General features: G+C 41.7%; 1 protein-coding gene across 1 annotated transcript in view; it reads left to right on the forward strand.

Annotated features, from left to right (window-relative positions):
* Nucleotides 1–18,451, forward strand: part of pip5k1bb (phosphatidylinositol-4-phosphate 5-kinase, type I, beta b) — a 36,417-nt gene that overhangs the window by 13,643 nt on the left and 4,323 nt on the right. Inside the window, exons 5-12 of the mRNA XM_083912904.1 lie at nucleotides 1,454–1,571; nucleotides 5,777–5,929; nucleotides 6,427–6,726; nucleotides 14,523–14,725; nucleotides 15,072–15,155; nucleotides 15,962–16,010; nucleotides 16,135–16,219; nucleotides 17,222–17,380. Coding sequence (XP_083769030.1) covers nucleotides 1,454–1,571; nucleotides 5,777–5,929; nucleotides 6,427–6,726; nucleotides 14,523–14,725; nucleotides 15,072–15,155; nucleotides 15,962–16,010; nucleotides 16,135–16,219; nucleotides 17,222–17,380 — 1,151 coding nt within the window. The remainder of the gene's footprint in view (nucleotides 1–1,453; nucleotides 1,572–5,776; nucleotides 5,930–6,426; nucleotides 6,727–14,522; nucleotides 14,726–15,071; nucleotides 15,156–15,961; nucleotides 16,011–16,134; nucleotides 16,220–17,221; nucleotides 17,381–18,451) is intronic.

Below are 18,451 nucleotides of genomic sequence, written 5' to 3' on the forward strand. Positions count from 1 at the left end.
AAGACATAATCAGTGAGGAGAGGAAATTGATTTCTTACATCTGGCATGCGACATAACCATTTCCCTCTTTATTCTCTTTACTTTCTCTAAGTGGCTCTGTTCTGTTCTGTTATAGCACACACACACAAATTGCTATCTTTCTTTCCACTGACAGAGAATCCTGAGAGAGTATGGAGACGGCTCTCTAATTCTGCTTTTATTGCTTCCCTCCCTCTGACAGCCCTTCTACCTCTCTTCCTCCTCTTGTTGTGTGTCCTGTCAGTCTAGATTTGGATGGCTAAAGATGTTGCGGATCACTTTGACTCACACACACACACACACACACACACACACACACACACACACACACACACACACACACACACACACACACACACACACACACCCACACACACACACACACACACACACACACACACACACACACATTTCTAGGTGCTGTGTGTTGTTTAATGGTTTTCATGTGAGGCATATGTTACCATCATTGACTGTCATTGATGACATCGTGATGCATCGTGTTACACAGCATGGCCTGACTGTTGCCTGTATGTGTCCAATTACTGAATATAGCACTAGCACAAAACAACAACACAGCAGCCTCTTTACCCAGAAAGCCATCCAAGTCCTCCGAATATTAACCAGATTTAGAGGTGCCCTGGAAGGCGAAACCCTTTATTAACCTACTTCTTGTAGATTGAGGGTCAGTGTGATTGATTTCAATGAGCTTATGTGATGAAAGATTCGAAGGCTGACTCATGCTAACCTTATCAGATGGACTTACTCCTATGTCATGGAGTTCCCCCGGGACACAGGTTACAAAATAGGGTCGGCCTTTGTCAAAGCCTGTCTGAGAATATCTTATGGTCCAGTTAAATCCACAACAAAAAAAAAGTAGGTTATTTTGTATTTTATACTTTCACCTTCCCCCCCTTGGAGATGAGGCTCATGTGTTGTGTGGTGTATTGTTTAGTACAGTAATCAGAGCCACATTCAGTCTCCGGGCGGAGAACTCTATACAGACCAGTTTGTCACCACAATACTGGTGAATCTGGGCTCCCAGAGACGAATTTACTGAAGCTTGTTCATGCATGGGTGGAACACATTACAAGGGCCCAGTGATACACTTGCTGGGAGTAAATAGCCCGGGTACAAAGATTAGGTGTTAGGGTTTAATTTCCCCCTGGTGCTGCCTGCATGTGATCCTTGGTTGGAGAATGATGTCTGTGTTAATAATGACACATATAATCTTATTTGAGTTAGTTTTTCAATAATATATCTAATATAAAGTTTCTATTTTTATTCTATTCTATTTTTTCTTAAAGTACCTCTTTTATTATTTATGTCTGTTACTTTCTATACTCTTCTGAAACACTGTGGTTCAATTAAGCTGCATCTTCTTTCATCTCATTTACTATTATATGTTTTTGTTTCCTGTTGTCCTGCGACATCACAGTGAGGGAAGCAACTTGACCCCAGCACATCACTATCCTGACTTTCGCTTCAAGACCTACGCACCGCTGGCCTTCCGCTACTTCAGGGATCTGTTCGGCATCAAACCAGACGACTACCTGGTAAGACTTCACTAGGACGTGACTGCTTATTATTTGTTCCACCTTCACATGATAATCCAGTCATTTGGAAAAAGTCATGCAGATGAAGCGTTAAGGGTGAAATCAAATCAAGCATATTTTCAAAGGAAGACACTATGAAATACAGATCGAATTCATGCATTTTATTTGTGTTACTCATATGATCTCCGCTCAATGTCTGACATATCAGGTAGGGACAGTGTCTGAAGTTTCCCTTTCACACATGTAGCACCCAACAAGAGATTGTCTGTGTCATATGTGTTCTCACTTAGAGCTATGATTCTCTGCCTGAACTAGCAGGGTTAAGTCTGTTTAATGTCCGATCCAATTGATTCAGCCATTTGTGTTCTCACATACAGCGCCTGGCAGATAATTTCAGCTTTGCAGTGCATGTGTGAAAGGGGCATTTGTTAGGTTTTACCTTGAAAAACTCCAACTTATTTACTTATGCTAATTCACAGTGACTTATGGTATGTATTCTTCAATTTTTGCATGATTAGACAAACAAAAACGTGTAAACAAATTGAGTCACCATAGCCGTTTTTATGGTAAGCTAAGCTAACTGCCTGCTGGCTATACAGTAGCTTATGAAAGCAATTCTTACCTTTCTTGCATGTCTCACAGCACTTACCTCCATAGTCCCACCCTCTTCCCCCTGCCTGACCTCTGGCGCTCCCTCCTCCCCTGACACGTGCATGGTGAGAAAGAAATGCTGCATTCCAGTGCTGCGCGTCGAAGTTTCGGACCTCCAACTAAGCAAAGTGCACCGGAATACCTGTCAAAGTGGAACCTCCTACTATCGATTTTGGGGGATTTTGCTAGAAGGAGGTTCCACTTTGACAGGCATTACAGTGCACTTTGCCTTGGAGGTCTGAAACTTCGGACTTCCCACGGCACTGGAAGTCAGCATGAGCAGCGCAAGTGAAACGAAGTGATGATGACAGGCAGGAAGCTTGGCAAATTATTTTATGCAGACCGAATAAAATGATTGGTCAAACTTTTATCAGAAATATATGAGAATTGAATATTTTGGAGTTTCAACACCTGGTGGATTTCTTTTACATTTTAGTGTGCTATACGCTCATTAGGAGCATTTTAAGATTACAAAGGAAAAGTGTAAAAATGCTAGAAAGGTAAGAATTGCTTTAAGTGGACATGACAGCAATCTTTCCTAACTTTCAACAAAAAAGTGAATAAGCGCAATTCCCTATTGTTTTAAGTGTTTTAAGTGTTTTAAGTGGTAGTGAAATATGGCCAGCTGGCATAAAAGATCAATTAAAAGTTGCCCAACTGAACCAAAAGCCCGAAGACATAGATTGGATAGATTGCTGAGGCGACTTGTTTTGTTTCCGGGTAGCAACTTCTACTTTTTCTACTCTGTTTACTGGCATACTAAATACCATGCGTAGCGTACAGAGCCATCTTTCTTACAACTTATGGCCTAGTTTATTCTCTCCAGACCAGTTAATGGAAACACACTTATTTCACTTTTCTTTTTTTTTGCAAGATTTCAAAGGTTTGCTTAAAGTTTGCTTGACAGTTGAATAAAAACACGGCTCAAAAATCGAAGCAAATATCGGCGATATTGGAGGTAATAACTAAGCTAGTGCAGTGCACCCTCATTAATTAACCAGCTCCCATAGTGCTGAATGAAATCAGCAGATGATTCTGTGATTTCCCAAAGAAAGAGTATGTTTTAAAAAAGTATCTTAAGGACTTTTTCCGCAGTAGTATTTTCAAGATTCATTGTTTGTTTTTCTTGTTTATTTTCATGTGTTTCTGTTAAAATATTGTCAAACTGAAGCCTTATATTACTCACGGGCCATGTTCAAACACCTCTGTCAAAGCCTTTATTCATGTGCTCTACATGCTATCCTGTATGTTAATTTAATTTGCGGCCCAAGAGTATACCTTGCCATATTGTCATATTCATCCATACTCATGTAGTACGCTTCTTGTCAGCACAAAATTAGATTTGGTGTAATCTTGTTTGGGCTTTATGTTATGTTACCGTTTTTCCTATTTTCTGTCTACCTCTAAGCCCTTCAAAGCCCCACCAGCTGCATTCTTCGTTTTGAATGCCAAATTTGTTTCCGCATATGTGAAAAACAAAAGGCTCTGGAAGGGAGACAGAAGTGCAATGTAACTTCAAGGCAGCAGAGGCAGGAAGGCACAAGGCACAGCAGCTTAGAGGATGTGCTCATGATTGATGTCCTTGAGGTGATGATGAATTCATTCAGACAGCAAAGTCTAATTAAAAGAGAGAACACATACACGCTATCCTGAATGCAAATGCAGTAAACGGCGGATGTGTTTGTGCTTGTGACTTAACGTGACTGCAGACGGACATCAGTGGAAGGGTCTCTGGAGAGGGAGAGCGGATGCCTCCAGTGTTGCTCCTCTCCTCTGAACATGTTGCTCTCATAACTCAATAATTAACATCTAACATGCTCTTCAGTTGGCTTCTCTTCACCGTCTCCCCCTCACATGTTGATTTCCACTTTGGGATAAAGGCTTTCTAATTGTTCTGGTGTTTGTTTTTTTTGTTTTTTTTGATGAAGCACCAGCAGTAAGTGTTTGTTTAAGCGCTTATGTTTCTGTCCATGTTCGTCAGCAGCAAGACTAAAACATATGTAAAGTTAAAGTTAAAGTTTGACGGAGATTTGGGCTCATGTGATCCAGCTCTTGTATTTTTAAAGTGGAAATAAAGTAGACGGAGACCCGTTTCACGGCATGGTCATTATATGGCAAAAAGTATTTGGACATTAATTTACTGTTGTGTACTTTTTGCTCCGAGGCTGTTCCAACTAAAGGAAATCTCAGTGCTTCAGCATATAAGGATATTTACAACAGTGTGCTTCCAACTTGGTGGCAACACTCTGGGGAAGGTCCATTCCGGTTTTAACATCACAGTGCCCCTAAGCACAGAGCCAAATCCATAAAGAAATGGTTCCATCCATCCATACTGCCCACTCGCTGTTTTCCTTTTAAATTGCATAACCAGTGTCCCTGCTACTCCGGCATTGCCACCCCCTACAACAGAGACTAATGCTGACCCCGTTTTGGAAACGCAGGGTTAGAAATAGAGACTTTTGGAAAATGTTAATGCAGACACCCACCTGTCAAGCCAAAACATTATAGCTAGGCCTAGTTGCGTACATTTCGTGATTTCATCCTTCTTGTGTTGGTACTCCTTTCCCTTTGACTTTCCTTGATGATGGATATTGCTCCTTGTACCAAATTTCTTTTCTTACTTTTCCCCACTGCCATGCTTTTACAAACCACTTTCTGTACACGACATACATTGACATACACTGACACGTGCATGTCCAGTCTTTATGAGTGGTCATGATATGTCAATATTGAGGGAGACTATGGTACTGGAGAGGATTTTTTGTTTAAAATGCAGTTGTTGTTTTTTTTATCATATACTGTAGGACAGACAGGAAATGGGGTGAGAGAGAGAGGGGGAGACATGCAGCAAAGGGGGCTGCCTTGAGGACCTTCGGCCTCTTTACATAGGACGATTGTTCTAACCACTCAACCACCGGCCGCAGTTTTAAAATGAAAACATATTACTGTTGATGGTATCTGAATTTGATGTAGAATAACTTGACAGAGCCTTGACATGAATCCCATTTCACATCTTAGGGGTTAATTTTAAGTGAACAGAGAGGCTTTATCGCCCAACATCAGTGTCTTACCTCAATAATGCTCTTGTAGTCAGGTTCAAAAACCTTCTCAGCTATTATAGCTACATATTGATGGTTTTGGAATGATGTTCAGCAGTCACATGTCAATGTGACGTCTGGTTGTACTCTTACTTTGTTTTTTTGTGCCTACATGTTTTTGTCCACATAGTGTATGACACGACTTAAACAAAAAAACTAATATTTGAGTAGAAACCTGGTGCTCTTGTATCACAAGACTTACTGTAAATACCTCAAGGCCAGTGACAATTTGCTACACTTTTGTTTTTTCAACACCAAATAAACAACATATGTCTGTGGTGTAGCATCTTTATTTAATCACATTTTCCTGGTAAACCTTGAATAGTGCTTTATTCTTTGTTTCTTTGTTTAACAGCGTAATGTGTTTTGAGCTGTTTATGAGCTGTTTCCTAGAAGTTTGATCTCTGTTTCATTTGAAATGTTAAACTGGTTTGTTTTTGTTTTTTCCCTTTTCAGTACTCCCTCGTAAATGAGCCTCTGATTGAGCTGACAAACCCCGGGGCCAGCGGCTCTCTATTCTACCTAACCAGCGATGACGAATTCATCATTAAAACCGTCCAGCACAAAGAGGCCAAGTTTCTCCAGAGATTACTACCTGGATACTATATGGTGAGGTGACAAAACGCCACTTCTGTGTGTGGATAAAGTGTCTAAAACCCCTGTTAGTGTTGAATTTGAACAGATCACTCACCAGATGCTAAAGTGGCATAAATAAGATTCGTTAACATTCTCGTTAGCCCCAGCCAAAGGCCACCATCTGACTGAAAAGCGTCTCAGTCAAGGGGATGGAGGACGCATTGGATGCATAGATGTCAAACAAACATTTGATAATTTTGCTCACTTATTCATATCTGTAGACCTCCTACACCCATGTTGGCTTTAACATCACAGTTCTTTAGACTGTAGAAATGACCCTGACAAACAGCAGTAAAACATGATTGTAATACCCAAAGCTATTTAGTCAAAAGCAACTGGACTTGCTTCGACAAGTCCAGTTCCTTTTTTACGAAAATTGCTTTGGGGATAACGATGACCTGGACAAATGAGAAGATTCACTGGCTTATGATTGTAATAAATTGTGACTCAAGCTGTCTTTCACTTCACAGAACCTGAATCAGAATCCACGCACGCTGCTGCCCAAGTTCTATGGACTTTACTGCATCCAGTCCGGGGGCATCAATATCCGACTGGTGGTGATGAACAACGTGCTGCCACGCTCTGTCAAAATGCACTACAAATACGACCTGAAGGGATCCACCTACAAGAGACGAGCGTCCAGGAAAGAGAGAGAGAAAGCTTGTCCCACCTACAAAGACTTGGACTTCCAGGACATGCACGAAGAAGGGCTTTACTTTGACGCAGAGACGTACAACAACCTAATGAAGACCCTGCAGAGAGACTGTCGGGTAGGTTGGTCTTTACCAGTGGGTTGAGCTCTCTCTGTTCATTGGACTGGTTTTTGAAATAGCAAAGTATTGCCACAGCAGGAAGGTCACTGTATTCCATAAAAGGAAGTGGTGCAAAAAAAACAAACAAGTAAGTGTAGGATCAGGTCATTTTTGTTTCATTATCAGAATACTTTCCTTCAAAAGGAATTTTGTTGAATCAGGCCATTCTAATGTAGTTTTACATATAACAACGAAAAGTAATGTGCAGTAATTTGTGTGCATTCCACACGTGACGTAGTAGTAGTATAAGACAGCAAGCCACCGTGTAAGGAAGGAGGTTGGGGTGTTGGCTAGATCCTAAAACACAGTGTTCCTAAACAAGTGTTTTTCATGCCTTACCCTAACCGTCAACTTTTGTAGGCTATAATCATTGTTTTTTTGTGCGTTGTTGAACTTTCAGGTTGGCAATTTCTTGTGGTGAACTTCCGGTCCGTTACAGCTTTTTTCCTAATTCTACCCATGTGCTTTTTATGCACTGTCACTTTTTGTTTTATGCACTGTCACTTTTTGTTGGCTAAAATCAGTCATGTAACGTTGTTTTTTGTGCGTTGTTACACTGCGTCAGCGTGTTTTTTCGTACGAATTTCTGTGCACAACTTCACGTAGGATCTGCTAATAATGTGTTCATGAGAACACGTTGGTTGAGTTCATATGCCTTCCATCCATTCTGACCTGTATCCAGCACCCACACGGACATTATATCTTGTGCCATATTAGAGCTCAGAGCTTTTAACCTGGGAATTCACTGGAGTGAAGTGACATAGCAGGAAAGGACGTCATTGACCTGAACCTAAAATAAATTAACCGCATTGAGTACTTGTTCAGGACTGTGTGTGTGCATCTTAGATGGAACAAAATGTTTTGAAAATGTGTATTTTCCATGTGTTTTTCCGAAAGGGCTGCCGTGTGTTTCCACTGTGTATTCAGTCTAAGCTTCCCAGTTTGCCCTGGGCTCTGTTCTCCCTTCTCTGACATGACAGCTCTTCCAAACACTGAATGTGATTAAGACATGATCCTGGTAGCGTGAGAGACTCGGAGCTCTATCCAAAGATAGTCGTCCAATTTAAAGGCTCACATTCTTCTCTATTTTAATGCATTGGCCAGGAGACTGTCTGCTGGAGGAGGATAGTTGGAGTTTAATGGGAGACTTGGTTCACCAGTGTTCCCTTGCTTTTAGAAGGAAAAAGACAACAGCATACAAAATTTGTGATGTGAAACATAGCACAGACACCATAATTTCATTTAATTTTTGCCTTGCATCTGGAGTGTCAGATAAATTGTTTGTGGGAACAGCCTAGCTGTGGAGACTGAAGAGGAGCATGTACAATAAATTTCCGTATTTTGCCGACGTGTTGACAGACCACAGTTGTAGGCAAGAAACAAACCTCCAGGCTTTAAAAAGCAAAATTACCGGAACATAAGAGCTGAATTGTTGATTTTCTTGTCCTCTTCCTCTAAAATAATTATCCTAGACCTCAGATGTATGTGCAGAAATTTAAAAGAAACCCACAGAGGGATTGATTAACAGTCAAACATTGGATTGTCAAACTGTGTTAAAATTATTTTGGGTTGATTCCTCACACACTAAATACATGTTTGTGCAGCGACATGGTGGCCTCTTGGGATAGTTTTATGGATGATGACAATGTTACTTCCAGACACTGATTTAATGTGTTTTACCCTCATAGTGGCTGTTTAATGTCAGGGTTTAATGCCCTGTCTTGTAATCCCATTTGTTCTGCTTGACATACAGTAACTGCACACACACGCACACACAAGCACACACACACACACACACACACACACACACACACACACACACACACACACACACACACACACACACACACACACACACACACACACACACACACACACACACACACACACACATACACACACTCTGATATTAGACCTGGAATCTGACCAAGATCTTACTGTGAGTTTGGATCAGTGTATCAGCTGAGCCCCAGAGACTTCCTGCCAGGCCCAGCCAACCTGACAGACCTGGCAACTCTGCATGGCTTCATTGAGCTAACAACTTAATTACTGCCATTACAACACCAGCCTCAGATTGAATTTTTACATTTTTAGTGCGTGGGAATAGAAGAACATTGATGTTTTTAATCGATGAACAGTGATTGATTTTGAATGGCGTGGAGTTAGCGGTAATGAACGGTGTGACTCTGCGAGTATATTTAGTTTAGCCGTGTTTTATGGAAAATAAACTCTATGCATGCAGCGACATTACTTTCATTAGAGTACATTTTTCTGGTTCAGCCATGCTAGTTTTTAGTTTCTCTTTCAGGAAAGTAGAGGATCCTTCTAGGAAAGGTGTGCAGACAGGTGTGAACAACTGTTACTTTCCCACAGTTTAAGTCAAACAGTATCTCGATCACAAGGTTTTGCATAAACCCCCGTTGAGTGAGAGAAAGATTAGCAGAAATACAGAGGAATTTTAAGTGGCCTCCCCAGGTTATGGCCCTTCTCGTCATCATTAACCAATATGCTGACTTTGTCCTCTATTTTCTTTTGCAGTGTTTTCTTAAGCAGATAGCAGCCTGAATGACATCCTCCCCTTTTGCTATGTCAGTGCTTCCTTAACCTAAAAGCACACTCACATTTACAACTTTGCCCAAACGTAACCCAGACATGCGCTGTCTGTCTACCTGCTATGTGCACATGTACAGGCCTCTGTGTGGCACATATTGCGTGTATAATTATATATATTGTGTATAAAGTACAGCGTATGTATGTATGTGAGACTGTTGAACAGCATATGCTGTACAGTTTGTTATTGTCATGGCTTCCTGCGCTCGCCTCCTGAGCGGGAAGCAAAGTGCCCTCTAAGCAGAATCGCTCACCATTTCCATGAGTAAGCAGCTAACCCTGTCACCCCAGGAGAGGCTGCGGACCAAAACACAGAGGAAGGGGCGGCACAGGCTAAGCAACAGGGGGTGAGGGGCGTTGGGAAGTGGAAGGGGATTGTTTAGCCTCTGAAAAATAAATTTGAGCTATTTTTCAACACTTGGAGAGTGGGTATTTCTGTTTTAAAGGAATGTGGGAGGTCAGGGTTGAGGCAGAAAGCAGCGAGACAAAGAGGAGGGTGAGCAGTGTGTTTGAGGCAATCAGATATTTCTGATATGTGGAACAATGCTATAGGGAAACACAGGGTACGCTTTCTTCCTTTAAAGTCTTCCCTCTCTATTACTCTGCAGCTCCCCCGATACTACCTCAATGCCAAAACAACACAAGGCATTAATAATTCATGTTTGACTCCACTGTACAGAGAGAGAGAGAGAGAGTGTGTGTGTGTAAGAGAAAGAGAGAGAGAGAGAGTGGGAGGGAGAGAGAGGGAGAGGGAGAGGGAGAGAGAGAGAGAGAGAGAGAGAGAGAGAGAGAGAGAGAGAGAGAGAGAGAGAGAGAGAGAGAGAGAGAGAGAGAGAGAGAGAGAGAGAGAGAGAGAGAGAGAGAGAGAGAGAGAGAGAGAGAGAGAGAGAGAGATTATTGCAGAGTGAATGTGTCTGCAATGATCTGGAGCTGGCTGCGTGTGTGTGATTTGACGAGACAGACGCGAGGATGAAAGCGATGCCGCTGAAACAGTTTTGTATACAGCACATGTGACAGTTGAGACCTTGTCCCGTTGGGGGAAAGCCAGGCCAAAAGACATCTATGTTATTATCTTAATTCTGTTTGTGAAATAGGAGTGCTTTATTTGCACAAAAGAAATACATCAGAAATAATGATTCAGACAATGAAGGCATGCATTCTTGGACAATAATGGGTCGCATAGCAGCCAGTAGCCAATCATAACCACCACACCCCCCAGCCCCCCCACCCCACCCATGGGATCCTGTGACAACACAATGGCTTCTCTCAATCTCAGCAGCAGAAAACCAAGGCCCTGACCTTGCAGTCAGAAGTCAGGAAGGCTTCAAAGGGATCCTTAACCACATTCCCTACACATGGATAGAACCTGTCAATAACAAAGGCCTGCAACTTATAATTATTTGAATTTTTGATGATAATTATCTGCTGTTTATTTAGAGAATAGTGAAAAACTGCAAACATGAGTTCCCAAGGCAATGGTAAACGTTTTGTTTTGTCCTACTACTAATTAAAAGTCAGAGATATTCAGTCAGACATCAAAACAAAATTGCAATTGAGAAGTCGGGAGTTTTTGCTCAGGAAATGACTGAAATGAATCATTTGTAATGTGAAGCTATGTGAGCTATTAAAAACTGAAACAGTGAGCATGTTCATTCGTGTTGTTTGAGAACACAATGTGGAGGTGTTAATTGAGCTCCCAGTTTATCCGGTACTTCTATCTAATGTAATCTCATGAAATATTCTTGTAATAAATGTATTTTATAATTTTCAGTTACTGTTCAAAGTTTTTACCAAGACAAGGTTTTATTTTTGTAAATAATTAAGGGTAAAGACAGCCATTAATAAAGCCTACTTGCCGTCATGAGTCTGAACAAACGACAAAATTAAAAGCTACGTGTCCCTTATCTAATATGTTGTGTTGCAGGTTGTACTCATTAATTATAGATGCATACTTTAGCAGGAACATTCCTGTGATTGTAACAGGACTCAGTGTCAGCATATACCGGGGGTGAGTGATCCAGCAAGGCCACAAAAGGAGTATAAGAGGCTCTGTGTTCAGTCTATTCAGCAGATAGACTCAGATTTAAGAAAGCTTGCTGTGTGTTAGTGTCACGGCAAAGAGTGGCACGCCATTGAATACTATGGGGAGCTCTACAGCCCTACTGGCACAGAGATTGATGGGTGGAGAAGGGCTTCATGGTGGAATATGCTGAGAAACATCAGAGATCTGTTGAAATCAGGGGATGCTGTGACAAAGCTCACTCCTACATGAGCTTGAGGATTACTGTACAACATTTGCAGCAACACAATTTGAGCTGCATTTGAAATGAGAGCAGAGGGCAGGGATTTTGATAGAATATCCACTATGACTATAGACGAATCCAGCGAAGTACCTGCAGTGAATAAGCCGCCATTGCTGTGGTGGCGTCTCCCTTCGGTATGCGCGACATTGAATGGGAGCTGTCATTATAAGTGTACTTTTTCTACAACCTTCACAAACCTTTACCTCATGAAGAGTACTTGTAATTATTTACCTCCATTACTGATTAACTCAGCTACTTGACATTTACATTGTGGTCATTAAGTTCGAATTCAGTTTTTTTCCAAAGTTGAAGTTTCCCACTGCTGTTGGAGCAGAGAATTGCACAGGTTCTTCCTGATTTCATAGACATCGTTGCCAAAAGTAATGCTGCATAAAAGTACAGGTAAAAGTAGAAAAGGTACACTTAGGGCGCATTCACACTGTCCATTCGTACCGTGCCCCGTGCTTTAGGGTGACTCTCCGACCTCCCTCTTCCCCTGTGGCTCAGGTCCGCTTGTACTCACATTACTGGAAATGATCCGAGCCTCGGCGCGAATGCATCTTGCTTATATGTCATCACCCCTTGGAGATTTAATTTTGTCATTTTTTGACGGTTTCTGAACATTTCATCTTACCAAATCTGAAGTAAACACATATAAATAGTCTCAGGACCGCCGGCAATACTCGCACTCGTGCTCGTACACATGCGCACACTCGTGCCCGTACATGTGCATCCGTACTTTACAAAAGCCCATCTCTCTCTCTCAACCAGGCCATGGCAGGCAAGCGTGCCGTGCCTGGGCACGGTACAGTTGTACTGGTCAAACAAACTAGACTTTAGCCGTGAAGCGTGCTTGGGCATGTTACGAATGGACAGTGTGAGTGCACCCTTATAATGACAGCTCCCATATAAGCGCATGCATACTGGAGAGAGACACCACTGCAGTAATGGTGGCAACGCTAGAGGGCGAAACACACAAACGGCTCACCGGATTCGTCTACCACTGCTGTACTAGTGTGTTTTTTTTAAAATAAGGTCATCACTAGTTTCTCACACTGCTCTGGTTGGATCCTTGTCCATTTTTCTTGCAGTCTCTTCCACAGTTCAGTAGCTGTAGTGTGTTCTTTAGCTTTTACTTTCTTGCCAAGGATTTTCCAGAGATTCTCTATGGGGTTTAGATCTTCACAAAATAAAGTTTTTTTTGTTGAAGTGCCTTGGTTATTTAAACAAAAATGCTAGTACAGCATTCTATCAAATTCTGAATGGTAAAAAATAACAATATTTCAGAATAAATCAATTTATAATGTGTTCTCTAATTTTGATCTCCAGTGTATTTTCTTTTTCAGAATCCAAAAGAAAATCTTTCACACAAACGACTACAGAAAATGCAGCTGTTCTTTTCTGCTATGACAGTTTGAGTGTCAGGGAAGCTGGGGCCTGGAAGCACAGTAATGGCCTTCTGTAGGCAGCCTGGTGTGCGTGGCTCTATTCAAAACTGCTGCGGTTTGAATAGGCCGGGGGAGTACGAGTGAAGGGATGCAAATCGTTGATATGGAAGAGGCAAAGCTCGGACAAAAGCCCCAGTGTTTGCTTGAGTCGGTCATTTAGTCTATTTTGTGTTTGTGTGTTTCAATATGAATGTGTCTATGTGGGACTATGACCTTATACAGTTTATGTTACAGATGCAAACTGTTTTTACAACTAACACTACTTATATCTTTATCTTTCATCTGTATCTCTGTATTTGACCATGCATTGAAAACAGCTTATCTAGGCAGAGACTTTAAAAGCACTTTTGGTTTCGCATTCTTCACAAAAATAGGCCGGGTTTCTCTGAATTCTGGTTCACGGCTCTATTTGATTATCAGTTTTTTTATTGCTTCCAATCCAATTAGGCTTAGGAATGCACTGTAGATGGAGTGTGCCTAAGACAATATTGATGAAATCAGGCTTAGTCACTATGTTTTGTTTTGTTTCTTCTCAAGCCTGGCTCTCCCTAACGTTCCTCTTTGAGGCTAATTTTCCAGTTCATGTTTACATACTTTAATGTTCAAGAAACACATTATTATTCTCATAGTGTCTGTCTGAATTTACCTGTATTCACCCTCTGTCCAAACTTATTTCTACCTAAATATAGTATAGTTGTGACATCACAACTGTACAGAAGTCTTGACGGCTCATCTAAAGTCACAGTTTCTGAATACAGGCAGTGCGCATTTCTCTGTGGATTTTAATGCTTTCACAGTATTTATATAGCACCTCAATCTGCTTTATAATCAAAAGTGATATGGAAATCTATTTTTTTTTACCTTATAAACCCGTATAGTAACTTTTTTCCCAGTCTCTGTCATAAGATAGCCTGGCTACCTGGCAGTGACCCTGATCTCATTCCTAAACCAAGCTCTTACCTCCCTCTCTAAGCTTGTTTTGCCATGACGGCTTTATTCAAGAAATCAGAGACATACAGTCGCAGAGTCCCTGGGAAGTCTCTGGGAAGTCTCTTGGAAGTCTCTGGGAAGTCTCTGAGCAAAATGCTCCTGAAGGTCAATGTGTAAAACTTGGCTCACTGTGGAGAAACCTTGTTTATTTAGCTCAGGACCGGTTCAAACAGAGATGTCCTTTTGCTAGCGTACAGCCTTTGAGGCACTGTGTTGGGCGATGTGTTTTGGGAGGGGGCAAAAAAATATGTTTTTCAAAACATTTTATAATGTTGCCATATTTACTGTCTTTGAGCAGGAGTTGATATATGCAGTCCAGGAGAGTAATCTCTTTAGTGTTCGAAATGAGAAATATCTGAAGGACTCTTCTTGTAACAACTGCATGTCTTTTAACTTGCTATAGGTGCTTGAGAGTTTTAAGATCATGGACTACAGCCTGCTACTGGGTGTGCACGTCCTGGACCAGAGTCAGAGAGAGGGGGGCGAGCCGGGACAAGCAGGGGGGGACGGGAGGAGACCTGTGGGTCAGAGGGTGCTCTACTCCACCGCTATGGAGTCCATCCAGGGAGACGGCAAGGCTGCAGAAGCCCTCACCACAGATGACACGTGAGTCGACTCAGCTGGGGGTAAAATGCACTCATTATGGACACATATTTGGGCATACAAACTCTGCCTCTGTCCGGCTCTTAATCTCCACCTTTTCTCTTACAGTAACAGTTATACAACTGTTGTCATAGCTCGCACACACAGTGTACACACACAGTCAGGCTCTCATATAACCATAGTTACTCAAATACAAACACAGCCACCGTCCTGCGTATTTACAGCAATACACATGAATGTAAATACTGTAAGTGCCTCTTTTACAAACATTCGTGCCGTGTTTCAAGCACCGCAGAAGAAGAACAGTAGCTATTATCTGACCGATGATTGTGTTTTTACTCTGTTTTAGGATGGGTGGCATCCCTGCCAAAACACACAAAGAAGAAAAGCTGCTCATCTTCCTGGGTATCATAGATATTCTACAGTCATACAGGTACTGATCTATATGGGATTATATAAACCTGTGGTCATGAAATTTCTAATACTACTTTCTGATTGGATTTCTTAACTTTTGGGCCCATTTGAATCTGACTGTCTGATCTGCAGAAATCTTTGTTTCAGTTTTATGAGAAGTAAAATATCTCCTCTCAGCCAATACAGATGTAACAATTAAAAGGGAATGTGCATGAATAGTTAAAGACTATTAGAAACGACAGCATGGCATGACTGGCAAAGAAGCTGCTTTGATTGATACTCTGCCTACGACAAAACCTATTAATGATGAATTATCACCCTGCATTGATGGAAAGCCACTTTACCTCTCTCCTAAAAGGACTTTTTCTCTATCCAACATGATTTAAATGGACACAGCGGCCTATAACTCTTCTTTATTTACACATTGATTTTTATTTTGCCCTGAGAGCAAGAGCGTCGAGTGACAGAGGGAGGAAGCCTTTTGGCTCATCGGCTTTTCAAACTTGTGGTGAAATTTGAAAGCATCACATATATCTGTGTCAGCCTGGTTGGTCATGGCATTAAACACTCACAGAGAGTTGGGCAAGGTGAGATCGGGTCAGGGAGGAAGGATGAATGGGCCCAATTTGTCTCCACTTATCCTGCCTTACTTCTGGTCGCTTGCTTCCCTCAAAGACAACCTTACATAACTTTAAACTTTGATGTGTTTTCTGCTCAAATGCTGAAAAATTTGTTTTTTCCGTGGCAAGGGGGGAAGTGTCTCAGGTATAAAGGGGAAGTTGTTGGGGTAACAAGGCTTCTTCTTGTTTTGTTTTTTTCCCCCAGGTTTATCAAAAAGTTGGAACACTCGTGGAAAGCTCTGGTGTACGATGGCGTAAGTTGATAGATCAAATCTAACACTGCTGCTTTCATGAATGAGCCTTTTACTTGATCACATACTCTTATGTCCACTAATGTCCGTCTGATAAAAGATGACATTTTTCTCCACCTGTCCTCAGGACTCAGTCTCGGTGCACCGGCCAGGGTTTTATGCCAGCCGCTTCCTCAAGTTCATGAGCACACGGGTCTTCAGGAAGACTCAGCGTAAGTCTGCAGGTTGATCCCTGTCACACAAGGAGGGAAAGCAGCCCGCATGGAAATTAAAAAAAAAAACAATAACAAAGACAAGGGGCAGCAATGGGAAGTAGGAAATCCTGTCCTGATAAGAAGAGTCAATTTGTAGACGTTTTTTTTATTGCCTATTGCTGGGCATGTGTGTGCCACTGTAACATAATTAGGTTAGTAGTAATTCACTTAAATTAACAGGTTTATTGTTTCCTTGTATTGTCCTGCCGATCAGCCAGAGCTTTTTATTTTTCTTGCATGTTAGTGTCATTTTTATTGCTGGCTGTAATATAAGCATTTGATGCACATGATCCCTAATGTGCAGAAATGAGAGCTTTGCTTACATTTTCAGGAGGAATTCTTTGAAATCAAGTTCTTCTTCATTTTGCTTATGTGTAAGCAATCATGAGGCTAGGTCATTTGAAACTGATTGAGTTTGGGAATTTGGGAATCCTGAAACAAACCTGAGGTGGATGGGGGGGAAAAAAGTCGATAAGCACCTTTAGTGGAAACGTTTCAACCGTTTTATCCGCAGTCTATTCTCAATGTAATGGTAAAGCCAAGAAGTAGTTTTGGAACTTCACATTAACATCAAATATATTAACAGTGTTATGCAACCATGTGGGACCCCATTTGGAAATTAACATGGCTGAGGCAAAGATTTGGGGATTTAGCCGCGCTATTAACCATCGCCAAGTCCCGTCAGAGGGAGATGACAGGAAAGGATTTAATTTCATGCCCTGCTCTGGAGGCAGAATAAGGAAGGTTTAGGGGACACTTGTGTAATCGTCATTGTGCACTGGAACAGTTTAATGACTTTCCTGCTAATTTTGGAGGTATAGCGTCGGACTCTCATTGTGTGTGAACATTGCTTCCATGGGGATAATTGTCTCTTTCCACGCTTTCTGCCTCTGCTTCCCTGAATCTTTATCCATCCCTTTTTCCCTTCCTTCCCTCACTTGCTCCTTTTTTGTCCCGCAGCACTTCGATTCTCCCCTTCAAAGAGGACTCGTACGTCCATCCCAGCTCTGAAGTCGTCCTCACAGGAGATCCTTTCATCGCAGGCCGATGAGAGGAACGACGAGGACAGGAGGGACAGGCTGGGAGGAGCTTGCAGCCTTGCCAGTTTGGATGGACAAGGTACACAAAAGCTCACTCTGACTGTGACAACTTATAGATCACATTGTGGACATTTATCATTCACAGGCGTTCATAGAAGTGCCTGAATTATTAAATTGGACATAACATCCTCATTTTCTTCTGTTCTTATTTTTTTCACACGTATTTTGGGTTCCTACTATGTTTACATGCTTTGATGTTCAAACATTTCCTCATACTGTCTATTTGAATATACCAGTATCCACCTTCTGTGTGAAACGCTCCCTTTTAGTTGCTTTTAGTTGCACTTTCTACCTATATAAAGTATAAGCGTGACGTCAGAAAACTGTACAGAAGTCCTAAAGGCACAGGATTGAGCATTTTTAAGTCTTTCACAGTATTTATATAGCACCTTGACCTGACTTATCATAAAAAAATGTGAGATATTGTTTGAAACTTAAAACCTAAACGATCGTATATTAAATGCACTGCTTCATTTTACCTTCATTATTATAAACATGCAACATCTCTAAACTGCCTCCAGATCTGCCATTTCAACGTGGATCATTCTCTAGTTTCTATGGCTTATTGGAGCATTTAAGAAAGACTTGAGGCCCATAAACAGGCACTTGCATCCGACCATAAAAATGTTGTCCTCTCAGCACTGTCCTGGGGGGGCTGTCACTGCTTGATACAGTAGTTGGCCTTGATGCAAAGAAAACAGAAGCTACCTTGTTATTAGCAGCCCATCAGATACAGAATTTGCACGTGTACATAGGCTGAAAATGTCTGCAAGGATGCACACGTTCAGCAGCAGCATTTGACCTTTGTGTGTGATATGACCGAGTGTTAGCCAACGCCACGCCGGGAGAAACAAGGGTGTTGAGCGGAAAGAGAAGTCACGGGGTCATGTGTCCTCTTTCTCTTCACAACCGAGAACTCTCCCACTGGTGTCTCCAGCTGTGACGCAACATACTATAAAGCAATTCGGATTGTGACACTTCCTGACTCTCTCTTTATGGTTACTAAATCAGTCTCGCAGGAAAAAGAAATCTCTTTTTTTTTTCTCCGAAGCGTGAGGTTGGTGATATATGTCTGTTTTATTGGAACCAT

The sequence above is a fragment of the Echiichthys vipera genome, assembly GCF_963691815.1.
Source record: "Echiichthys vipera genome assembly, chromosome: 4".
Lineage (NCBI taxonomy): Eukaryota > Metazoa > Chordata > Actinopteri > Perciformes > Trachinidae > Echiichthys > Echiichthys vipera.